Consider the following 25,787-nt stretch of genomic DNA (forward strand, 5'->3'; position numbering starts at 1 on the left):
ATCCTGGGCGTGGACCCAGCACTGCTGATCAAGCCATGCCATTGTGGTGTCCCACATAAAATAGAGGGATATTTGCACGGATGTTAGCTTAGCGACAGTCTTCCTCAAGCGAAAAGAGGAAGGTTAGCAACAGATGTTAGCACAGGGCCAATCTTCCTCAAAAAACAAACAAACAAAACTATCGAAATTCCTCTTAACAGTAATGGAGAATTTGTGATTTATTCACACGGTGTGTGCTATACGGAGAATGAAAGATCTACAGCTACATGCAGTAACATGGATGAATTTCATACCTACAAGTGAAAGTGCAAGACACATCAGGGTACATTTGTTATGAGTCTGTTTATGTCAAGTTCAAAAACAGCAGTGATCTGTAGTGTCAGAAGTTAGGTTAGTGAGTATACTTGGGAGGGTTAGTGTCTGCAGTTGGGCTAAACAGAGGGTTCCTGGGAACCAGTAAGGTTTGCTTCTTAATCTGGGTGCTGGTTCCTCAGTATGTATTCAGTTTGTGAAAATTCATTGAGCTGTACAATTAACATTTGTGCACTTTATGAAGGTTATAATTCAATAAAAAGTTAAGTAAAAACCCACTCAAAATTAAAGAGGCAAGTGTCTGAATGTTTTACCAAAATATTAATATTAATAGACTCTGGGAGCAACTTTATGTTCTTTATAGTTTTCCAGATAAAAGTTTTTACATAAGTATAATCTTTATGTTCAGAAAAATGATGTTAATATTATTTTGGAAAAATGATAGAAAAGTATGAGTTAATATTTTGGTAAACTCTCTTCTTTCATTACATCAATTTCTTGATTTTTTTAACATAATTTTTAGATAGGTTACATGTTCACATGGTCCAAAATTCCAAAAGAAAAAGAATATACAGTGAAAAGTCTGTCTCCCATCCCTGTCCCCACTCATCCACATTCTTTCCCTTCAAGCAAGCAAGATGGTTTTGGAGCTATGTTATCCATATACAAATATAAATGCCTATATGTGTGTATTTTATTTACTTTTTCACTGTTCTTTTTTTGAGGAAGATTAGCCCTGAGCTAACATCTGCTGCCAATCCTCCTCTTTTTGCTGAGGAAGACTGGCCCTGAGCTAACATCGGTGCCCATCTTCCTCTATGTTTTATATGTGGGACGCCTGCCACAGCATGGCTTGCCAAGTGGTGCCATGTCTGCACCCGGGATCCGAACCCGTGAACCCTGGGCCGCCGAAGCAAAACCTGCGAACTTAACTGTTATGCCACTAGGGTGGCCCCAACTTTTTCACAATTCTCTACCTTGCTTTTTTTACCTATATGTGTTCATATATTTTTAAATAATATATATTGTAGATTTTTCCATAAGAATACCTAAGAAGCTTCTTTGTTTTATTTTTAAGGTTTCATGGTAGTCTACTGTGTGAGTATACCATAATTTATAGCCAGTCCCCTATTGATAGACATGTAGGTTTTTTTCAGTTCCTTTACTAATATAAAAAAGCTGAAACAAATATCTTTGTACAGAAGTCATTTTACACATATGCTATATATCTATAGGATGCATTCCTGCACGTGGAATTGTTAAGTCTCAAAGGGCACATGCTTTGTGATAGAGATTTCCACGTTCACTCCGGAGGGATTTGGGCTGAAAATTTATTTTGAAAAATTATGAGTTCTTGCACTTAATAACTGTATTAAAATTATCTTTTTAATGTTGGGTTCTTGTAACTTTTTAAGTAAATATTTTCAGTGAAATTGTCCCATAGCTTGTACTGCACTTTCAACTCTTTGAGGCCGTTTCAGATAGTTGCCAGGCCCTTTGTTCACAGGAGTGGGAAAGCCGCAATATCCAAAACAAGTACTGTGTTCCACACGCGTGACTGTTGGGTTAAATACCCATCGGGAATCTAATGCCCATATTCTCCTTGTTAAGAAAATCTCACAAGGAAATGGTCTATTTATCAACCCCAAAACTTAACTGTAAGGGCCACTCTTGTGTGTGCTATTATATTAATAAATATTGGAAGGTTATGACATGCTCTGTCACTCTCACTGTCTTTACTAGTCAACGATGAATCTAGTCGAGATGCTGAAGTCACTGCCAGGGAGCACATGGGTTCCAGCAGCTCCCTACAGTCCCGGGAAGAGAAGCAAGAGCCTGTTGTGGTAAGGCCCTATCCACAGGTGCAGATGTTGTCTACACACCATGCTGTTGCATCGGGCACACCTGTCACAGTGACAGCCCCACCAGCACATCTGACGCCAGCAGTGCCACTCTCATTTTCGGAGGGACTTATGAAGGTAATGGAGAGGTTTAAAATTTCACATTGAACCACAGCTAAAGACTGGCTAATATTCCTGACAATTTTCACAAAGTCTTAGGCTGTATCCTAGGATCATAGTTTTTTTCCTTTTGACCTCTCAGTTCAGCTCTTCTCTGGAACTCAGAGTTCTGCCGCTCTGCAGTGCCTAGTCTCGTGCCGCTGGGCAGTTGGCATCACAGGATCTTTTCTAGTGGCCACTTTCACATTGATTTTATTTGAGTTATGGGCATGCTAACTCAGTTTTTATCTTGGAGTGGCACCCTTCTCCAAGGTTTTGTTTTAATAGCTTGCTAATTTGGGGGTATCTGAGAATATTGCTGTGTGGTTATTTTTCAGTTACTGGGAGTTTTGTTTACTTCCGTGCAAACTTGGGAGGCAGCATCGTATAGAAGCAGGAATGGGGGCTGTGAGCCATACAGACCTGGGCTGTAGTCCCAGTTCTGGTTTTTACTGTCTGTGTGGCTTTGAGCAAGTGACTTAGCCTTGCTTTGTCTGTTTCCTCATCTGTAAAATGGAAATGCTGGTACTTCAATGGAAAAGCTGTGATGCTGAGAGATAAAATATATCAGGCTTCTGGCATCTTTCCTGGCACTTTCCAGGTTTGATTTGTGTACTTTTAACTATAGAATGAAATGCATCACTAGTAAAAAGCTATTGATATGTTTCGTGTGGTTTTCTGTTTGCAGCCGCCCCCGAAGCCCACCATGCCTAGCCGTCCCATTGCTCCTGCTCCACCTTCTACCTTGTCACTTCCCCCCAAGGTTCCAGGGCAGGTTACCGTTACCATGGAGAGTAGCATCCCTCAAGCTTCAGCCATTCCTGTGGCAACAATCAGTGGACAACAGGTTTTTTTCCTCTTAATTTGCTGATTTTCAAACTGAGATGCCAAACTGTTGATCATTATTTATTGAATGCCGGCAGTACGTTAGGCACTGTACTAAGTAAAAAATTAAATGGTCACTGATACCTGCAAGGGGAAGATAGTAGGTCTGAGAGAAGGCCAGCTGTAGGGAGTAACACCGGTGTGCGCAGTGGTCTTTGTAGCCAGTGTGTATCGAGCGTCTGCTCTGTGCGAGGTACTGCCCTCAGTGAGAGATGCAAATCTGGATGGGGCGTCCACGTCCTTGCGGAGCTCAGGGTCCAGTCGTGCTTGGTTGTAGGTACAAAACTGTGGGGGTGCTAAGAGCCTCACGGCAGTAGTGCTTCTCTGGGTCTTTCTTGAGGAGAGTGAATGTGCATCTCTTGAGCAACTGGCAGGTTCCCTCAAACAGTGCACCTGTCGTGGACATTTATTTTGTAGTCTTATGTTTTAACTTGAATGTATTTTTGAAGTTACAGTCCTACTCCATAATATGTATTTGATTTGTTTAAATATTTTAATTGCTTACCAATGAAAAAACTGAGTCTTAAAACTCTTTCCCTTCAAGTTTTCAAGAAAAAAATTGGTATACCAAAAAGATGCACTCTTTTTTTTTTTTTTTCCTTTTGTTGTACGGCCGAGTACTTCCCGAAGTACTGGAACCCTCCCTTGAGAAGCACTGACGTCAGTCTGGGAGAGTGTGAGGAAGGGGCGTTAAGGGGTTGGGCACAAGAACTGGTAGGGGATCCCTGCCGGACGCTGCCGCCTCTTCCCTAGAAATCCTGTGTAGCATAAGGAATGGAAGACTGCAGCTGTGGGAAAAGGAAAGGGTGAGCACGGGAAAAAGCAGCTCTTGGCCAAGGTGCAGGAAACAAGTGTGAGAGACTAATGTTGACAATGAGAGTGTCTGAAAGTGGACAAAGGTGTCATCCGTTAGAGGGATCTAGCAGCCAGCTAGGCTTGAGGGACTGATGGGTCCTCACGGTCACTTAGCACGTGCCTGCTGGCATGGGTTGTCACGCAGTATGCTGTGCACAAAAAGCTAAATGTCCTTTCTCTTGGCTGCTCACTGTCCAAAGACAACCACCTGACCTACATTTGGAGGCAGCTGACTTCCTAGGAACAGTGGCTAAGCACCGATGGCCAAGACCAAGCACGTGGAAATAATATTACATCCTGTTTTTGCAGGGACATCCCAGTAACCTGCACCACATCATGACCACAAATGTGCAGATGTCTATTATCCGAAGCAACGCTCCTGGGCCCCCTCTGCACATCGGAGCTTCGCATTTACCTCGAGGTGAAGACTGACTGCGTGTTTTGTTCAAACTTGGGAAATGCAGTAGTGGATATACATTTGGTAGAAGATATGATAACACAGAACGTACCTAGAATTAACTTAAGAAAATTGCCTGACAGTAGCAATAAACTTAGAGCAATAACCTTTTCGCCTCGTCTAATATGTGCTTCTTATAGTTGCGTTACCAGTGTGTATATGTGTATATATGTGTGTGTGAACTTAAAGCAGTTGGAGTTTTTAGTATGGTCTAAAATTTGTCCTTTGTAATGAGGAATTCCTCAAAGCTATGATATTCTAAGCATGGTGTTCATTTTTAATAAATAAGTCACAAATATTAATGCTGAATATTTCTAAAGTTTACCGATAATGGTTACTCAAATGTGTTTGCTTACATAGCAATAAAATCAATTTATTCTTAAAATTAAGTTCTCATAGGTTGTAGGGTATTAAATTTAATGAGTTTTCTCAACTGCTTGATCAGAAATTGTTACCTTCTATTGGAGAATGTAAAATCATTGTTGGCAAATCAGGCTAACAAATGCAAAACCAGGTTTACTTGGTCATAACATAACTCAGCGATGCTCAAAGTTAGGGTCACAGGCTGCAAGGGGGTCTGTGTAGGGTCAAAACTGCTTTCACAAAAACGCTAAGGCATCATTCGCCTTTTTCACTGTGTTGATGTTTGTCCTGCTGGTGGCTCAGGTGAACTCTCACTGTCTGCTGGTGGAGCTGCTGGAGCCCTGGCCTGAGTCAGGGCAGCGGCACCATGCCACGCTGTGCATTGTGTGCTTCACTGCCACATACCTGCAGCTCAGAAACAAAAAGCCAGTTTCATTTAAGAATGGCCTTGAAAAAGCAGTACAGATTATTAATCTTACTAAATTTCAACCCTTGGGCCAGCCCCTGTGGCCTCCTGGTTAAGTTCAGCGCATTCCACTTTGGTGGCCTGGGTTCAGTTTCTGGGCACGGACCTACGCCGCTCTGTTAGCAACCATGCTGTGCTGGCAGCCCACATACTAAAAAAAGGGGAAGATTAGCATGGATGTTAGCTCAGGGCGAATCTTCTTCAGCAAAAAATAAAATAAAATAAAAATGAAATTTTAAAAAAGGGCAAATCCTGTGTGAAGTTTGGTGTGCTCCACTTTGGTTCCTGGGGTTCACGGGTTCAGATCCTGGGTGTGGACCTACACCACTTAGCAGCCATGCTGTGGCAGTGACTCACACAAAATAGAGAAAGATTGGCACACACGTTAGCTCAGGGCTAGTCTTCCTCGGCAAAAATGAAAAAAACAAAAAGTCAGCCCTTGAGTGCATGTTTTCTTAATTTTCTGTGTAATGAGAGGTATACGTAAAGCGCTTCAGCTGAATATTGACATGCTGAGTTTTAGAAATTATTCTGATTGTTTTCTAGGGACTGTAATTGGAACTGTTTAAATTGTGAGCCTATAGGCCATACTAATGAAAAAACTTGTTTTTCTAGGTGCAGCTGCTGCTGCTGTGATGTCCAGTTCTAAAGTAACCACGGTCCTGAGGCCAACTTCCCAGTTGCCAAATGCCGCTACAGCTCAGCCAGCAGTGCAGCACATCATTCACCAACCAATCCAGGCACGTGAAGCCATGGGCCGTCAGCCAGCAGGCATTGAGTGCCGCCTCTGAGTTACTCACTCTGCTAGGCGCTGTGAGAGTCCTATGACCTCACGGAACTTTGGATCTAGTCGCCAAGGTGTAGGGAAGGTTGAGTTATATGCGATGTCATGTGATCGACGGAGGGAATTTAGAAGAGAGGTGGTAAGGGAAGGCTTTTTGTTGGGTTCTGTGCGGTGATGGGGCTTCAGAGAAGTGAAGAGGAAGCAAAGCGGGCAATCCTGTGAACAATGGCGAGGAAGACAGTGCTGCTTATATACAATATGTGGTAGAGGCCAGCTCGAGCTGAGGGGTTCTAATTTGGTTAGAGGTTTATGAACCCCTAAATGTTTTATGCACATATGTATGGTTTTTGAGGAAGACAATCCATGCCTTTCAACCTCTCTTCAAGGAAATCTGTGGCCTCAGTACTACTGACATATAATGTTTTATTAGGTGATATTGTGATGTCTCTAAGTTCAGAACTCTGAGAAGTGGGGTGGGAACTTGATTTTGTATAGCGTAGAGAGCCAGTAAGTTTTTTGAATACAGTAATGTATAATCAAAGAAATGTCTTTGAAAGATTAATTGAGCTGAATTATATATAGGAGGTAGAAATTCAAATACCTTTGGGGCCCAGACCAGTAATATGTGTGAAACAGCTGGGTTTAGACAATAAGGAAGAGAGCTGATTATGAGTCCTGAGTGGGAGCTGTCCAGCCTAGAGCTTTCAAAAGACAAGACCATGCTGGCTAACAAAACCTACTGGAGACTGACTAGGCCCCTGGGAGTATATAGGGTGTATAGGAGGGATTGGAGAAAGAGGAGAACCAAGACGAGGCGCTCACTAGTGCGGAAGAGAGTGCAGCAGCCCTAGTGTGAGACAGCAAGCGCCAGCAGTAGGCACAGCAGGTACGAGGTCTGGAGGTGACAGATCAGGAATGGGCGGAGCTTGAGGGTCTCACTGTGTGTGTCAGGGTTAAGAAAGAGGGACTACTCAGAAGAGCTGGAGTGGACAAGCAGATGAAGCCCAGTGTGGAGCTTGTCTGTCAGGTGAAGATTTTACAAACAGGTGTAGTATTAAGGGACATATATCCATGTGAAAACATCTGGGAAGTATTTGGCTACCCTGAATCTTCCACCAGCAAAGAATACTGTTACCATGTGTTTGCCTTTTGTATGCTGACTTGGAGCCTGAGAGCCAGCAGCTCTATCCAATAGCCAAGTAGGCCCTCTGTGGAAAGCACTGGGTGGTGTGGTAGTGTAAAATGTCTCCACCAGGACGAAAAACAGGTCTGTGGGAACTCTAGATCCGAAGCATTAGATGCCAGTTTATACTAATAATAGGACAGAACTCTGAATCCAGTCGTATTTGGAAAGAAGAGACTTGTGTACTATCCAGTCAAAATAGGATTTTTTTGAGAATTCTGAGTCTTGGTCTTTGTAAAAAGAGAATTCTTTCATCAGAAGGGTGAGAATTTACTTTCATTTGGATACAAATATACTTATTTAGAGGCCCAAGTTTCATATTATCTTGTTAGTGTTTGGGTTACTATATTTTATTTCACTTTTTGTTTTAAATGAACTGTTTTTTCTCTTCTCTTGGTAGTCTCGTCCACCTGTGACCACCTCTAATACCATCCCTCCTGCGGTGGTAGCCACTGTGTCCGCCACCAGAGCTCAGTCTCCAGTCATCACTACGACGGCAGCACATGCTACTGACTCGGCGCTTAGGTATGTTTGGGGGTTTGAAGATAAGCATCCCACTATTCTTCCTCCTCCTCTCCCTTTTTCCTTCCTTCATTTAACTCGGTATTTATCAAGTGCTTCTTTAATAAGCCATTAAGTGTTCTAGACACTGTGGATAAAGCAGTGAACAAACAGAGAGACAGCCTGCCCTCATAGAGTGTCCATCTTTACGGGCTAGAGACATACGATTAAAAAAAATACATAGTTTTTTAGATGGTGAAAAGTGCTTTGGGGAAAAATGAGGGTGAATGGGCTTTGGAGTGATAGGATGGGCAGTGCAGAGGCTTACTGTTTCATGTAAGGTCATCAGGGAGGGCTTGGTGGGTAATGCATTTTAGTAGGAAATTGAAAGATATAATGAAGTGAGCCATATACCTGGGATAAGAGCATTCAAGGAAGTGGGAACAGTAAGTGCAAAGGCCTTGAGACAGGAGTGAGTATGTCACATATAAGGAGCAGCAAGAGGCTAATGGTAGGAGAATAGCAAGAGATTATTTTAGGAGGTAACAGGGTCACCAGATAACGTGGGACCTTATGAACCACTCTAAGGATTTGGACTTTGCTGGCATGCAGTGGGAAGCCTTAGCAGAGTTTTAAGCAGAACAGTGTCATGACCTGAAGTTTTAGTTGAATCAGCCTGGTTGCTGGATAGAGTAGGCTGTGGAGAGGCGAAGTTGGAAACACAGATGTTTACAAGAGTATGGCAGGAATCCAGGAGAGACGATTGCCGGAGGTGGAAAGACAGGGTTAGATTCTGAAGAGAATTTTGAAGATAGTCAAGAGCATTCTGGAGGATTAACACAGGGGCTATGAGAGAATGAGAAGAGTCAGCACACTGGCAGCACTAGTTGGCCCGTGCAGCTAAGAGCGTGGAATTGCATTAACTTGAGATGGCAAACATGGGAGGAGTAGGTTTGTGGGAGGAATTCCAGACTTTGGTTTTGGGTATTTTAAAGTTGTGCTGACTTCTAAGCACCCAAGTGGAGATGTTGAGATAGGTTAATCTCTCAGTCTGGAGTCCAGGGAAGAATTCTGGAGGAGATAAAGGAAGGCAGTATAGATGGGGAAGAGGTTTATGAGACAGAAAATGACTCCCAGTTGAGAGGCCTGTAGGGGGAAGCCGGGTTCTCAGGGGACCACCAACATTCATTAGGGCAGGAGGGTAAAGCATATGGTCAGAGAAGAGGTTGAGGATAGAGGGGATTTTGCTAAAGATGGATTGTAAATTGATAGAGTACAGTGGAAGGGTTGGGCGTTTGAAAAGGGAAAATAGTACAGTAAAGAGGTTTACAGTCATACAGGGATAAAGTCTGGTTGATGAGGGATGATCTCAGATACTTATTATGAGTGACACAATCAGGGATGAAAACTTGATGGTATTTGTCATCATCCCCAAACTGTGTTGCGGTGGTGAGGCTGTGAAAGTTGGGGAAGGCGGTGGGATGTGTGTCTTGCCAGGAGCACAAGAGTTCCCGTGGTCTTTCTTGGTTCTTGCCCTTGGTTAGATGAATGCCAGGGAAAGTCATTTGGCAATATAAACAAGAAGTGATTCAGTGAACAGAAGCAGGGATAGTAGGCATGGAGAATGGAGCTGTCAGAAACCTAGAGACCGTCCCTAAGACTTGACTGCCAGCTGGAAGCAGGGCACAGTGGTGAGGAAGAGGGAGGAGTCTGAGATGCCTCCTTGGTTTCTTCCTTGCGTGACCAAGTAAGTGAAAAGGAAACAAAGGAAAGAAAAGCAGGTTTTAGAAAGAAGGTTGACTTTCAGGACACTGAGTTTGTGGAACAATTAAACGGCTGTTGTCAACAGGTGGTTGAAGAGATGTCTGTGCAATCGGTTTAGAAGTCATCAATGTGTGGACTACACTTAAAGCTTTGAGATATCTGAGTCCATCCAGGGGCAATAAACAGAGTGACAAGAAGACCCAGAACAGAACTCGGAAGGCAATAACATTGAATTGTAGAACAGTGCCTAGGACTGACCTTTAACCATTAGCTCCATCATTTACGAGCTCTGTGACATTAGGCAAGTTCTCAACTTCATTAGTCCTCCCTTTAATAAAATAAAGACACTTTACTTTTTGGTAAGTGAATATATTGCCCAAAGGACAAAGAGAGAAAACTGCCCAACATAAAATAGACTGTGTATTGTTCATTTTAACTTTACATTATTTTTAAAATGTTAATATATTCAGATGGTATGACATTCAAAAGGTATAAACGTGTACAATGAAAACTGGGGTTAAGTTGTTTTTTTAAATCATGTTATCGAAGTATCTGTCTTTTCCAGGTTATTGAGTTTTGAATAAAAATGGATATTGAATTTTGTCAGATATATGTTCAGCATTCACTCATACAACCGATATCCATTGTGTGTGTGCCAGTCTCTGCTCTAGGCACTAGAAATGCTCTAGTGAATTAAACAGCCAGAAACTCTAATGACCAGATGCCTTTTCTTCTTGCATCTAGAACTACGATAAATTCCTAGTATGTAACTCCCTTTGAATTCTGGAGATAGAAAGTTTAAACAGACCAATTTCCTTAGAAGAAATAGAAAAAAATTTCAAAGTACTCTATCCCCTAGAAACTGCCTAGGCCCAGGCAGTTTCATTGAATTCTGCTAGACTCTCAAAGACCAGATAAACCAGTGACAGTTAAATTGGTTCAAGGCATAGGAAAAGAAGGAAAGTTCCTCCTGAAGTTTAAGTGGTAAGTCTTACTCCTTCTGTTAAATAGATTCAATCCTGACAGTTCTTTGATGATTTTTGTTGTTGCTCATCGCTTGGTTGAATGAAATTTATTCTCTATTACTTTCTTCGAGAAGGGCTTACAGACCAGTATTTTGAGTTTTCACTTGGTCAAAATTGTTTCCCGGATAGCCTTGTACTTAAGCAGAAGTTTGTATGATAAAGAATTTTCTTGGTTTATGTGTTCTTTCCATGAGTACTTCATAGACATTTTTCCTCTGCCTTCTGGAGCTGGGTAATGCTGTACAGGAGTCTGGGGCCAGCCTGATTTTTTTTTTTAACCTCTTCAAAGGGCGTTGATATTTCTGCCTGATTGCCTGATCTACCCGATTCTTTATCTTGAATTTCAGCAGCTTTACTAGGATGTGTTTGGTAATAACCATTAAGTATTGTTATGTTCTGGAACGTGGTGTGCCTTTTTAATCTGGAGCATAAAACTGTATTTATGAAAAGTTTTCTTGCATTCTATCTTCGTATGTTGATTCTGTTCCATTTTATTTGGAGGGGGCACCCAGTTATGTGTTTGTTGGATCTTTTTTGCATGACTTCCTTTCTAATCCTTTGTAACTATTTTTTCCCCTTTCGATTCTGCTTATTTTCTCACCATCTTCTCTGTCCCTGACTTTTCACCATTGTCTTTCATGTTTTACTTTTGATTTTGCCTTCATTCCTGAAATAGCTGAATAATTGTCTTCTGTTTCTCCCTTGCAGTCTGCCCATGTATTTTATCTCCTTGTGTGTTGTCATCTCTTCCTGTGAGCTCTTAAATCTTTGGTTTGTGTTTTCGTTTTGTGGAAGGAGTTATTTCATTATGTTTCTTCTTCTGCTTAGTGAAGTCGTTTGTAGTCGACTTTCCCCTGTTCTTGTCCACCTTTTTTCTTATAGCATCTTTTTTTATTATTGTTTTTTTAAGATTGGCACCTGAGCTAACAATTGTTGCCAATCTTTTCTTTTTTCCTGCTTTTTCTCCCCAAATCCCCCCAGCATCTAGTTGTATATTTTAGTCGTGGGTCCTTCTAGTTGTGGCATGTAGGACGCTCCCTCAACGTGGGTGAATGAGTGGTGCCATGTCCATGCCCAGGATCCAAACCAGTGAAACCCTAGGCTGCCGAATCGGAGCACACAAAATTGACCACGCAGAGTTAATCGCTTGGCCACGGGGCCGGCCCCTCTTATAGCATCTTTAAATAGATCTTGTGCTGGTTCTGTTCTGAGTGCTCACCTTTGAATTGAATTCATTCTGGACCAGTATTTATAATTAGTTCTTCTTATAAGCTGGGCCATATACCTGCTTAGGAGAAATTTTCCTAATAACCCAGGATCCTGTGTTTGAGTGTTTTGGGCCATTACTTCTCTCTTGCTGGTGGAGATAGACTGCTCAAAATGGCAAAATTTCTCTCTTCCCCAGTGAGAGCAACTGTTTCCCATACGAGGCTTATCTGTATCTGTGTGATTCCTGGTTCATGCTTTGCTTCTTGGATCTCGGAACTGGTTCAGATCCACGTCCTGCTTCAGTGCCAACTCCCACTGTTACAAACAAGATTTTGGCTGCCTCTGTGAAAGTATTCTCCTCACTTTGGAGAATTATGCTTTACCACATTTTATTCCTTAAATTGCAGCTGCAGAAGTTCTCTGTCCATTGGCTCCTGGGTTCCTGTTGGGTTATGACTATCTTTGACAATTCTGCTACCTCTTCCGTGGTTTGAGGTTTCAGGTATCTCCTAGTTTTGCCAAAGATGGAGGTCGTATTCCTCTTTTTTGTTTTCCTTGATACTGTTCTTTGAAAGGAAAAGGAGAAGATAGCAAACTGGCAGTCTCTGCCTTCAGTACTTGTCTTCACTCTAAACAAGTTAAACAAAGACCTAGCTGAACACTGGAGGATGGTCACAAGTCCATTTGTTGTAAATTAACCCCTTATTTTCTGTATATGTCAAGTTTCTAAATTGGGTCTCTACCCCTAGAGTTGCCTTTGAGGCCATTAAGGAAAAAAACTGATCACTGGGAGAAATAGCATAGCGATCAAAACTATAGACTTGGGAGTACTTTGTAGCTGGCTGACCATATTTAGTCTCTGACCTTTTCAGGGGGCAGGTAGGAGTTGCCACTATGGACTCAGGGATGTTTTATTTATTCAATGTGTTTTAATCAAAATCCCTTTCTTTTTCTCCCAGTTGCCCCGAATGTGGCTAGGGACATTCCCCATGAACTGGCTCGAGTGTCCTTTTGATAACTCCTATTAATCTTTGAGTGCTTTTGTTCTGGTACGTGATGAATCAGGCTCTTGTTTACTTTCCCTGCTTCTTTAGTCTTGAAATCATCCATTTCTCCGAGGATCCTTGGTTCCTTTTAGTGGAGAATGGTATTTAGAACCCAAGATCTGGGTGCTAAGGGTGCACATTGCTTCTGGCGTATCATTGCTTTGTGCACTTTCTGTGGACAAAGTCAATATAGTAAAGACAGTCATAGTCTTCATACTGAAATTTTCAAAAGAAATTTAATGTTACAGGTTTTTTCTTGCTTAGATTTTGTTTATCTTCTCTTACACTGAAAACCTTGTTTCCTGAAGACATTAATATAACTACTTGGGTTTTTTTGTCCGTAATATGCATATTCATCCATAAAAAATAGTTTCAAGCTAATTCAGAATCCCAAGTCTATTTGTCATAAATTAACCCTTTATTACTACTAACAATAAGACTGCTGAGTGAAGTTTGATTTCTTCACTATTCTTTTTGTCCTCAGACTAGGTCCCACTAAGCAGTGTGGGAATGTGTTCAAGTGGGAAAGTCAGTTGAAGTGATTCTTTTCTCTGTGGGATAGATAGTAACGTTTTCTTTTTCCTGATTTAAATTCACGTTTCCAAAACGTAAACATATAAAAAGCTGTAAAATGAGGAGTATCGCTCTCATCTCTGTTCCACAGATACCAATGTCCCATGCTGCTGTCGTTTTGCTTTCTGAGGTAACCTGTGATTCATTTTTTGGTTATCTTTCAAGTGTGTTTACTATTACTTAATGTATAGTTAGGATTATTTGTTTAAATATTTTAATTTTAGACTTTGCTTTTTGATTTCACTTTTTTAAACATGTGAAATATCAATTTTGCTTAAAAGTCAAATCTATATGAAAAGATGGACTCATGAGTCCCCTGTCCCCTCCCAAGTTGCCATCTGCTCTCAGTAGGTCACCATTTAGTATCCTCTGATGGAGTTTCTTTTTATGAGAGTAAGTATACACACAGATAAACACATTTTCCTTGTTTCCACTTCTTTCTTACAGAAAATACAGCAGATTATATTTATATATACTGCTTCATACCTTCCATTTCTCTCAATATATCTTGCAGATGACTCCAAATCAGTACGTAGAGATACCTTACTCATTCTTTTTTTTTGGCTGCGTGGTACCCCAGCTTATGGATGTACTGATGGACATTTTGGCATATGCTATTGCATGTTTGTGATGGTATACCTTCAAGGTACATTTGTGGAAGTGGGAGTGCTAGGTCAAAGAGTAGATGCCTTAATTTCCTCACATAGAAAAATGGCGATAATATTACCTACTTCAGAGATCATTATAGGGAGTATCTCTGTTAATATATGTAAAGCACTTAAAACATGCCTGGCACGTAATGTGCATTATATGAATCAACATGGTGTTTTTCATTAGAATAAATGAAAATCAAAGACTGCTATAGTCCATGCTGTCAAAACACTTAAAAACGTATCTAAATATTCAATATAAATATTCTTTTTTGGGGTTATTTTGTGTGAGCTGGACCTCTTAAAATATGAGCACATTAAAGTTTGAATTGAGGAGACCCTTTCCTGGTGATTCTCTTGGCATTCTTCTTTGTTACAAGGATCTTCAAAACTATTCCCATAATTAGCTTCATCCATCCTAAAATTTGTCATTATTTTAATTATGTATACATGTGTATCTGCGTGTTTTTCATTGTAGATAGCGGGAGTGGGTGGCTTTCATGGCACTGTACTTGGTGACCCATGTTGTCAACTGTTCAAAGTCCAGTCTCTGAGAGTAGGCTCTCTCTTCAGTGAGTCCCACCAAGTTCCATAGTTGCATCTGTAGCCAGGCTTCAGCTTTCCTTTGAACTCCGAGGATGTGCTGTGGAGTTCTGTTTCTACAGAAGGAAAACCCTCCTTTATTCAGTTTGTAAACTTTATTCACCAGTATCCCACTGGCTCTGATTTTAAAGCATTTTGAAAGACGATCTTGCTTGTGATGAAACAGTTTCTTCGTTTGGACACATGGAAGTCCCCGTCATGTTTTCACCTTTACTTTCCATGTTTTCTTCTTCCTAATTCATATTCACATAGTTCCAAAATAGAAAAGCACGAAAGGGAATGCAGTAAGAAGTATCTGTCTCCTCTGTCCCTGTCTACCCAGCTCCTGTGCCCCTTTCCCTTTGCCTTGCCAAAGTAACTTCATAATGGCTCTTTGAGTAATCTTCCAGTGTTTCTTAAATAATTCACATGCAAGTCTTACTTTTATACTTTTTTACCCAAAATGTTATTTAATTCACATATATATATATTCCCCCCCCCCGCCCACCCCCGAGGAAAGTTCGCCCTGAGCTAACATCTGTTGTCAATCTTCTTCTTTTTGTATGTGAGCTGCCACGACAGCATGGCCACTAACATACAATTGCTGTAGGTCTGTGCCTGGGAACCGAACCTGTGCCACCAAAGCAGAGCACCCTGACCTTAACCATTAGGCCCCTTGGGCCTATATTCCTCTTTACTCTGTTTTTAATGTAACAACGTATATTGAAAGCTATCCATTTTAGTACATACAGAGTTTCATTATTCTCTTAGTCGCAATATAGTGATCCATTGTATAAATGGATTTGAGGTTGTTTCCAGTACTTTACTGTTATAAATAATATTGCAGTGAATAACCTTATACTTACATCATTATGCATGTGTGCAAGAATATCTATAGGATAAATTCCCAAAAGTGATCAAGGGTATATTTGATTGTAATTTTGATACCTGCTATCTAATTGCCTTCCTTAGCATTTAGACCAATTTATACTCCCTACAGAATGTTTAAAAGTGCCTGTTTCCTTACAGCTTGAACAACAGAGTATGCTGTCAGTATTTTGGATTTTTTGCCAATCTGATAGGTGAACAATGATATCTCATATATCATATTTTGTATTTTAAATTGCGTTCCTCTTTCTATGAGCTAGAGTGAGGATCTTTTCTTTGTTCAGGGGCCATTTGTGTTTTCTTTTTAGCAAACCAGCTATTCATATCCTTTGCCTGTTTTTATTAGGCTCTTTTTCTCATTGATTTCTAGGACTCTTAGTATATGAAGATCTTTCCTCGTAGTGTGTTTTGCTATGTAGGAGGTTTGCTCATTTGTTCACCAAGTCAAATTTATTGATCTTTCATAGCTTTTGGATTTTGAAAGCTTTTAATAGTTAGAAAGCTCTCCCTCACTTCAAGGTTGTAAAAGGATTCTATCTTTTCTTCATGTAGTTTTTTATTTTCTGTCATCTTCATCATTTTTGTATTTATTCTGGTATACTGTGTGAGGTATGGATCCAATTTGATTTTTTCCAAATGGCTACATAGTCTTCCCAACTTCATTTATTCAGTAGTCCGTTCTCCCCACTCTGACTTGAGATGCCAACTTTGTTACTCTGTCAAGTTTTCTTGCCATTGTTTCTTGCAATTTCAGTAGCTTGCTGCATGTTAATTTGACCTGCTGTCTGTGTTGATATCCCTTTCGATCATTAGGCAGTTATAACTAACTTTCTGTCATCTGGTAAGGAATGATATAAAATTGGGGGGAGAGTCAGTGCTTCAAGGGTCACAGGTTAAGCTGCTATTAATCAAGGTTGTCTGTAATCTTCCCTCATAATGATGAGACCCTTAGTGTGTATCTTCAGCTTTGTCCACAAAATGAAGTGTTCATTATAATAATGCTTACTGGAGATTGTCATAGAGTGTTGATTAATTGTATCAAGGACACTGAGAATGACTAGGGATTAATTTATTCAGTTCGTAGTACACATTGATACCTTTTAAAATGAGGCTTACAGCAGTTTCAGGAGAGAAACTCAGTGGGCCATTTACTTCATTTGTGCAACTGTGGACTTCACAGACCTATGAAAAAATAACTGTGCTATAGCACAAGATACTAAATGGCCTTGACTGCCTGCATTGTGTCTGGAGACAAGTTGTAAGTCATAATGTCTTTTCTTTCTTTTCAGTCGGCCAACTTTGTCTATCCAGCATCCACCATCTGCAGCAATTAGTATTCAGCGTCCTGCCCAGTCACGTGATGTGACAACAAGAATCACGCTGCCATCTCACCCTGCCTTAGGGACACCAAAACAGCAGCTTCATACCATGGCTCAGGTAAAACAAGAGGTGAATACTCTGTGGGTTAAAAACCAGAATTGTGCAAAACTTGCTAAGAACCTGGCAATCTTGAAGGCAGTGATTGCTTTTAAACTGGATCGAGCGGGCAGTGTTCTTGTTTCTAATCCTGGGTTGTGGGTTCCCCCACAGAAAACTATCTTCAGTACAGGCACACCAGTGGCTGCAGCAACAGTAGCACCTATCTTGGCAACCAACACCATTCCTTCAGCAACCACGGCCGGTAAGTTGGCAACCCTGCTCCTCCTGCCAGGGAAGAATGAGGCATAAGTGGTGGGTTAATTTTTCACATCTCAGCTTCAGTCAGAGAGAAAGATTAGGCTAGAAAAATTCTCTTAACTTTCCGCAAGAGCTTTTCTCATGTTTTTGAGAATCTGTAATGTATGCTGAGAGGCCATTGTTAAAGAGTTTCCTTTTCTCTCCCGTTTCAGGATCTGTGTCACACACGCAAGCTCCCACGAGTACAATTGTTACCATGACAATGCCCTCACATTCATCCCATGCTACTGCTGTGACCACCTCAAACATCCCTGTCGGTAAGTGTCGTGCGACCTTCAGACGGAAGCTTCAAAGGAATTGCTCAGCCCCTCCCGCCAAGGCTTCAGATAGACGGCTAGTACTGATTTGTTGTTGTTGTTGTTGATTTTCAAAGCAGCCCTGAATTTAACTTTTAATATTATTTGTCATACAGATTTGGCATTGATGGTAGAGTGTAAAAGGATAACAGTCTCTGAGAGCTCAAAGTAAACTTTGACTCTACTTTTGACTTCCTCCATCAAACTTTGCGTCTTTTATGTGTACCTTTTAAAGAAATAAGTTCACTTTACTGACATAGTTAGACATGAGCTACAGAGAAAGCAAGAAAGAAGCAAAGATGTGGAATGAAGAGAACTTGCACACTGATAGAGTGTTCAGGAAAAATCGCTGTGTGATTCAGCAGTGGGCGAGTGCTACACCTTGCATCCTTCACCCTGGTTCTCATCTGAGTGCTGCCCGACGTACTGCATGGCCACCCCAGAGTTTCTTCCAGGCTTTGTTTAGTCCCCTTTTAAATATGTGTGTACTTTGAATATTAAAAAATTTTTGAAAACTTACTGGCAACCAAACGTCAGTCCTCACGAGCAGGGATTGGCAGACCGTTTCCATGGGGCCAGATAGGAAGTGTTCTAGGTTCTGCAGGCCTTGTAGGTCTGTGCCGCAGCAACTCAGCTGTGGATGAGATGTAAACAAATAAGCGTGGCCATGGTTCAGGAAGACTTTTTATGGACACAGAAATTTGAATTTCATGTAGTTTTCATGTGTGATGAAATAACTTTTAAAAATTTTTTTCCCCAACCATTTAAAAGTGTGAACCATTCTCAGTTCACGGATCATACAGAAACAGGCATCAGGCAGGGTTTGGCCAGCAGGCTGCAGGTGGCTGATGCCTGTCCTAGCGGCTGATATGTCACTGTCACAGCTTCCAAAGAGAGACTGTGGCCTGTGAGGCACAGCACTGTTCTCTCTCTTTTTTTTTTAAAATTTTTTTTAAAGATTTTATTTGTCCTTTTTCTCCCCAAAGCCCCCCAGTACATAGTTGTATATTTTTAGTTGTGGGTCCTTTTAATTGTGGCATGTGGGAGGCTGTCTCAGCATGGCTTGGTGAGCGGTGCCATGTCCGTGCCCAGGATTCGAACCGGTGAAACCCTGGGCCGCCGAAGTGGAACATGCAAACTTAGCCACACGGCCATGGGGCCAGCCCCTGCACTGCTCTCTCTAACCCACAAGCCATGGGTCTGAGTTGCTAGTGTTACCTTGGCCCTGGTTCTCCGATGGTGAGCGTGTCATATTGCTGTTCTCCACTCCCAGAGATAGGGGAAAGCTGCTATATTTTTGATAGACTGTACTTTTAGAAGTAAGACTGCTTTTTGAGAGGGCACACTGATAGACTTTACTGTCAGAAATCTGGTGAGCAGACGTGGAAGTGCGGCTTCCCCCCTGCCGTGTCCTGGTGCTGAGGTGGTCCCTGCCTCCCTGCTTCCTTCCTTCGCATGCGAGATGGGCTGCGGCTTCATAGCCCTCTCAGCGAACTTCGAGGACGCTGTTCCAGAACAATGGTAGGACCCAGGAAACCCTTACTCCTGGTTTAGGTAACCAGGCCATCCAGCCCTTAAGTTGACACCAAGCCCCCAGAGCACTTTGAGAGAACGCTGCTGCTGGGTCTTTCTCACATTAGTGTGCACTATGGCCTGACGTGGGAGAAACCAGACTTCTCTCACACCCCTCTGAATTTAATTTTGCTTCTGTGAAAAGAAGTTAGTTTGTGTGTGGGTTTAGCCTTAATGCACTTTGGTTGACAAAGGTCATTGATTTTCTGGCTGTACCCAGCAGTGTCATCAGTTATCCTCAGTGCTGTCACGTCAGTGCCAACCAAGCCCATTCTTTTAATTTTTACAGTGGAGAGTCTCACTAGGGAATCTGTAGCTTTGAAGAAAATTAGACCTGTAAAAAGGGGGCAGTGTACCCTACAGGTGCTCTCTGGTTTCATCTCGAACCCTCTGTGAAGAATTATTTGGACATTAGTTCTTGTTAGTGTCACTGTACCTTCCTAAAAGATCACACTGTGGAAGTAAACGCACTGAAAGTACCGGGAGATGGAAATGTGTTCGTTCGTTTGCTAAAACTGCTAACTTTTTACCTCTCCCAAGTTACTGGATTCTATGTCTCCCCAGCTCATTCTTTGAATTTTAATCATTTACGGAATTCTAGATATGAAAATCATTTGACAGAGGTGTACAAACAGATTTAACATCCGCTGCTTACTCTGATGGGTTCCGTTGGGTTCCATCAGGCTCAGGCTCTAGTTTTGTTTTCCTCTTTTCTAGCAGCCCAGATATTTCTTTGTTACATCATAATAGGATCCCTGTACAAAGATATCTCAGTTGAGAAGGGAAATCTGATGTTAGCCCTAGAGTGTTGGTTTTCACTTGGAGTATGGAGATACATTAAAATCACCTAAGTCGCTTTTTCCAAGTGGCACTTGCTTTCTCCAGGTGAGGTTAAATACTGCATTCAGCCAGTTACTGATAGGAATGTGCTGGGTCAGGGGAAAAAAGCCTCATTAACCATGAGCGTAGAGTTTTCACCTCAAATGAATGCTCATTTCCAATAGAGTACCATCCTTATTTTTCTCCGTGCTCTGGCCCATACACGACAGTGGTCGAAGCATTATAAAAAGCAGAGTCAGATGAGTATAGCATTCAGAAAACAGAGATTATTTTTGGAGATAACATCATAGCCAACTTATGATCTCTACATTATATTTTTCCTTAAGTTTTATGTATTTTTAATAATTGAGAATGTGTGGCATTTTTAATTCGAAAAAAATTAAAGGTATAAATCCATGGGTGTGTGTTTGGTTACCAGCCACTGGTTAGTTACTCTGTCAAATGACAGCTGCATTCCTATTGAAAGCATTATTTTCTCCTACTTTTTATGGGCACAGTGAAAAAATAAGGCTTAGTTGCTTTCCACTCAGCACCTCCTCTCATGATTACTGATGGAAAATGTGTCATGCAGCTTCTCTCTGTGTTAGCCAATAGATGCCATCGTCAGTGGTTGGATTGGGCAGCCTAGCTGTCATCCTGCGGAAACTTCTCTGGCTGCCTCCCTCGGGAAATAACTGGGCCTCGGGGTGGGCTTGTCTTCACTGCGCTGCACTTTGGGGAACACGGTGGCGTCTTCCTAGTCTCCAGTGTTTATGTGCCTGTCACTGGTGTAACTTGGGTCTTTACACAGATGGAAGCTGTCCCGGTGTCTCTGAGGTCACAGCTGTTCTTTCCAAGTTCCCAAGCGTAGAGTTGACGGACAGGTCTGTAACAACAGTGAAGTATGTCCCAGTTCAGCTCTAACTTGTAAGCAAAATTTGATTGTAAATTGTAGAGGAAAGCAACTTTGAGCCTCAGATTAATTTGGAAACTCTGGTTGTTTTGATTTTGCTATAAATGTTATGCAGAATCACAGGACATAGGAAATTAAGCGATTATCTAGAGAAGAAGGCCTCCTCAGAGATGAGGAAGCTGAAACTTGGACATTAAAATGATCAACTCATTACCGATTAGCTACATATTACTAATTAGTTATGGACCCTGGAGTAGGAGCTAAGGTCTTTGCCATTTGTGTATTCAAATTTTTGTAGAAAATTTTTTTTTAATTAAAAACTTTTCTCCTTTTTAAGGAAAGGTCTCCAGTACGCTTGGTTAGGGAAAAAGGGCTTGGCTGCTGCTGTTTTTGTTGAAGTGTTAATGTTGAACTCTGCTTTGACGAATAAGAGTGTGAACATGTCCGTGAATTATTGGGTTGAGATAATTCAGTTGAACCTTACATTCTCATCTTTCATTTTTTATTTTGATTAAAAACTTAGGATTCTTGTTACTGTATGCATTCTTAAGATTGTTGCTGGCCAAGAATGTTTTGGCATGCCAGTAAAAGCATATGAGCGATGGGTAACTGGATTTTACTCTTTATAGCCAAGGTGGTGCCTCAGCAGATCACACACACTTCTCCGCGCGTCCAGCCTGACTACCCCGCAGAGCGGAGCAGCCTGATTCCCATTTCAGGACATCGGGCCTCTCCAAATCCTGTGGCCATGGAGACCCGAAGTGACAACAGGTAGGAGCGAAGGTGCCAGCCACACTGCCCCATTGTGTCATAGTTGTTTTGATTTTTCAATAAAACAAAATGCCCCACAAATGTGGCATGTATTTATTTATTCTTATTTTCAAATTTTCCCCGGAAATAATACAGTATGTAATTTCCTTTTTAGTTTTATGAAAATGTGCTGTATTTATTAAGCCGTTCTCCTTTAGATGGTTGTTCTCCTAGTAACCATTTTTTTGTTTTGTGTGTTTCTCTGTTTGAGTCATTGCCAGAACGAGGGTTGCAGCATCATGGCTCTTTATCCCTGAGTGCCTCCATTTTTATCACCAAAGAACAAAAACATTCTCTTGCTTAACCACAGTGCAGTTATCTGAAATGAGTCCTCTTCCATACACTGACAGTTTGCAAGAGTATACCTAGGCCAGTTGTGTTTGTAGCACGTTCTTCAATTTGGGCTTCTCAGATCGTTTGCTCATACTTGGATTTAGCTTATGCGTTTTTGGAGCAATTACCACTTAGGCAATATGTTCTTCTCACTGTTACTACATCAGAGAGCTCATGCTATCCTTTTGTCCCGTTATTAGTTATGTCAACATGAATTACTAGGTGAAGGTGATGTTTGCCAGATTTTTCTACTGTAAAGGTATATTTTTCTCCTTTGTACATAACTAATCTGTGGAAATACTCTGAGACTATAGATATCCTGTTCCCCGATTAACTTCCATTTAATAGTTTGAGCGTGACGATTCTTGGCCGAATCAATTGATGGTTGCAATATAATGATTGCAAACAATGACTTTTTCTAACATTCCTCCCACATTTTTTAGTTGGCATTCTGATGAAAAGAAATTTTCTCTGTGCCCATTTATTTTATTATTTTTTAAAATCAGCATAGGCTCCTGGATTTGGTTTTATTCATCATTAATAGTCCATTACTGGCATCTGTTTTGGTGGTCAAATTGTCTCTGGGTTGGTCCTGGACAGCCTCTTCAGACTAGTTCCTGTGGGTTTTGCCGTTCCTGGTTACCCTAGCCCATCCTTACTTCCCACCACAACAAGATCCTCCAGGCTCCTCCTGAACATTGTCTGTCTGAGCCCTGGAACCTCCCATTTCTTCAAGGAGCCCCATTCCTTTTCATCATTTAGAAGTGAAGGTCTCTTCGATGTTCCTGGATTGTCGTTTCTTCTAGGCCGTTTGAGCGGGCGGAGCTGTGGAGTATATAGCATTTTAAAAGTCCTTGAGTACATGCTGATACCTTTAGTTTAACCCCATTACCTCCCCCATTCCATATCTGTGTCTCCCTTCTTCCATAGCAAGGACCTGGTACATTGCACATGAAGTAAGTAACTTCAGACTTGGAGCATCTTAAAATGTTCTTGTTTGATTATTACGGTATATAGGAATACTTACAGGTTTTAATATATTCATCTCATGTCAATCCACCTTGCTGAATACAACTATTAGCTTTTAAAGTTTGTAGATTCTCTTAGATTTCCTCTTGGATTTTATTTCATCCACAAATAAAAACAGTTTTTTGAGACATGAGGGGGTTTTTTCATTTCTGTTTTGTATGCCTATGTTTTTCTTTTTTTTTCTTAAAGATTGGCACCTGGGCTAACAACTGTTGCCAGTCTTCCTTTTTTTTTTTTAAGGATTGGCACCTGAGCTAACAACTGTTGCCAATCTTTTTTTTTTTTTCCTGCTTTATCTTCCCAAACCCACCTTGTACACAGTTGTATATCTTAGTTGCAGGTCCTTCTAGTTGTGGGTTGTGGGACGCGACCTCAATGTGGCCTGACGAGCGGTGCCATGTCGGTGCCCAGGATCCAAACCCTGGGCCGCCGGAGTGGAGCAAGCAAACTTAACCACTCAGCCACGGAGCCAGCCCCTGCCTATGTTTTTCTTAATGTTGGCTAGAGTTTCCACTGTGATGTTGAATAGATGCAGAGATAGTGCGCATCCTTATCTTATTCCTGACCTGAATGGGAACTCTTCTGAAATTTCCTGATAGATAAGGTACTATTGGTAGGTACTATTTTCACTTTGAGGAACAAAGTTTCTTTCTATCCCTGTTTCCTTAGGCATTTATATCAAGACTAAGTGTTGAGTGCTGTTAAATTTTTTTTTTTGTATATCTTTTGCGAAGTTTCAAATGACTGTTCTCTTTTCATTTTTATAAAACATTAGTAGAAATTCTGATACTGAATCAATTCTGTCTTTCTGTGATAAACCTTATTTTATCATGAGGTATTTAGTTTTATATAGTACTTAATTATTTAGGAATTTCTGTGTCAGTGTAGAGAGTGACATCATTTATAATCTTTTCTCATACTCTCCCTGTCTGGTTTTGCTATCAAGCCTATGTTAAGCTCCTTTTAAAAAATGTTAGATCCCTTTTCTTCTTTTTCTGGTCTCTTAATCAGTCTGTATAAGTTTGAGATTATCTGTTTTATGTGTGTTTGATAAAATTTGCCAGTAAAAACAATCTGAGCTTTAGTCTTTCAAGTGGAATTGAGTAGGGAAGAACTTTGATTACTGAGTTTTTTGGAGTCAGTTTTGGTTAATTATTATTCTATATATTTTTTTGTTTATTGGCAATAGTTAGTTATAGTATCCATTTATCTTTTAAAACATTATTCTCTCTAGAGCTGTCCTTTGATCTAGTAGTTTGTTTGGGGCACAATTTGGGAAATGGTGGTATGGCAGAGTATAAAGGGGATTTAGCAGATAGGATCATTTGAAGGTAAAGAAGAAAATAGACCATTTTGGTTCATATTATCCGTTTCATCTGTAGACCGTCTGTTCCTGTTCAGTTCCAGTACTTTTTGCCAACGTACCCACCTTCTGCGTACCCACTGGCTGCACACACTTACACCCCAATCACCAGCTCTGTGTCCACCATCCGACAGTATCCAGGTATGAGTGCCACTGTTCAAATGACTTTTAACATTTTAGTTTTTGCAAGCATTGACATAGAAATTGATCAGTGAGTTTTCTGGTATGGATTTAGTTACTCCAGCTTCTATTTTCAGATTAGGCTAAAATTTGAAGCTTTGAGGTTTTAAATCGTCTCTGTGACCTGTAAAAGGTTTGTTACTTATTAGTGATATTTGCATGATTTTATCCTACCCTGAGGATAATTACGTTAACAATTTTTGTTACACCTTAAAATGATAGTACAGTTAAGACAAATACAGCTATATTCTTTTGGGGCTTCTGTTGTACTGTGGGATATCTATTGTATTTTGAATATGAGTCCAGTTACACTCACCATCTTTACTGGTAAATGTTCTCATTGCCAATCCAGAAAAAACAATACTTAAACCTCAGAGTTTGTATAATCTTTTCCTGTGGGACCCTCAGCTCACTTTAGGAAAAAGAAAGCCAGATTGTCCAGATTGTGGATCTTACCCTTGTGCTGTGCCATTCAGGACTGCTGCGAGGGCCACATGTGGTCATTGAGCACTTGAAAGGGGACCTGACGCAAGTGAAGAAGTGAATTTTTGTATTAATTAAAATTAGAGGAGTTTCTAATATGTTTGGAACAACTTAGGAATGTGAAACTAGTTTTCAAGAATTGTAGATTTTGTGGAATCAAAATACAAATAAAATATTTCTGATAAAAATGTAGTATCTGAATTGAGATGTGCTTTAAGAGTAAAATATACCCTGAATTTTGAAGACATACTATGGAAAAAAGAATGTAAAATATCTTATTGAAAGTTTTCATAGTAATTACATTTTGAAATGATAATAATTTATATATATTGGATTAAACAAAATATATCATTGGGACTGGCCCTGTGGCCGAGTGGTTAAGTTCGCACGCTCCACTGCGGCGGCTCAGGGTTTTACTGGTTCAAATCCTGGGTGCAGACATGGCACCGCTCATCAGGCCATGCTGAGGCAACATCCCACATGCCACAGCTAGAAGAACCCACAACTAAAAATACATAACTATGTACCAGGGGCTTTGGGAGAAAAAGGAAAAATAAAATCTTAAAAAAAAAAAAATATATATATATATATATATATATACACATGATTAAAATTAATTTGGCCTGCCTCTTTTTACTTTATTAATGTGGCTACTGGAAAATTTAAGATTGCACATATGACTTATATTTCCATTGGGCAGTTCTGGTCT

The 25,787-nt window shown here is 40.8% G+C and overlaps 1 protein-coding gene and 1 long non-coding RNA gene across 17 annotated transcripts in view; one reads left to right on the forward strand and one right to left on the reverse strand.

Annotated features, from left to right (window-relative positions):
• The window catches only part of SAP130 (Sin3A associated protein 130), a 69,744-nt gene that overhangs the window by 7,670 nt on the left and 36,287 nt on the right, over positions 1-25,787 (forward strand). For 11 of the 14 annotated variants that reach the window (XM_044769238.2, XM_070507348.1, XM_070507350.1 and 8 more), the window contains exons 3-12: positions 2,056-2,291; positions 3,001-3,159; positions 4,362-4,473; positions 5,954-6,078; positions 7,706-7,830; positions 16,833-16,980; positions 17,134-17,224; positions 17,433-17,537; positions 21,510-21,651; positions 24,435-24,556. In XM_044769238.2, coding sequence (XP_044625173.1) covers positions 2,056-2,291; positions 3,001-3,159; positions 4,362-4,473; positions 5,954-6,078; positions 7,706-7,830; positions 16,833-16,980; positions 17,134-17,224; positions 17,433-17,537; positions 21,510-21,651; positions 24,435-24,556 — 1,365 coding nt within the window. The remainder of the gene's footprint in view (positions 1-2,055; positions 2,292-3,000; positions 3,160-4,361; positions 4,474-5,953; positions 6,079-7,705; positions 7,831-16,832; positions 16,981-17,133; positions 17,225-17,432; positions 17,538-21,509; positions 21,652-24,434; positions 24,557-25,787) is intronic. The other 3 variants (XM_070507353.1, XM_070507354.1, XM_044769242.2) reach the window with 1 other exon arrangement.
• LOC123285356 (uncharacterized) overlaps positions 16,980-25,787 on the reverse strand; it is a 106,313-nt gene continuing 97,505 nt past the window's right edge. The window contains exons 3-5 of one of the 3 annotated variants that reach the window (XR_011502728.1): positions 25,052-25,118; positions 18,097-18,210; positions 16,980-17,247 (exon numbers count right to left, since the gene is read on the reverse strand). This is a non-coding gene — a long non-coding RNA (uncharacterized lncRNA). The remainder of the gene's footprint in view (positions 17,248-18,096; positions 18,211-25,051; positions 25,119-25,787) is intronic. The other 2 variants (XR_011502727.1, XR_006527098.2) reach the window with 2 other exon arrangements.

Source organism: Equus asinus, chromosome 4, assembly GCF_041296235.1.
Source record: "Equus asinus isolate D_3611 breed Donkey chromosome 4, EquAss-T2T_v2, whole genome shotgun sequence".
Taxonomy (NCBI): domain Eukaryota; kingdom Metazoa; phylum Chordata; class Mammalia; order Perissodactyla; family Equidae; genus Equus; species Equus asinus.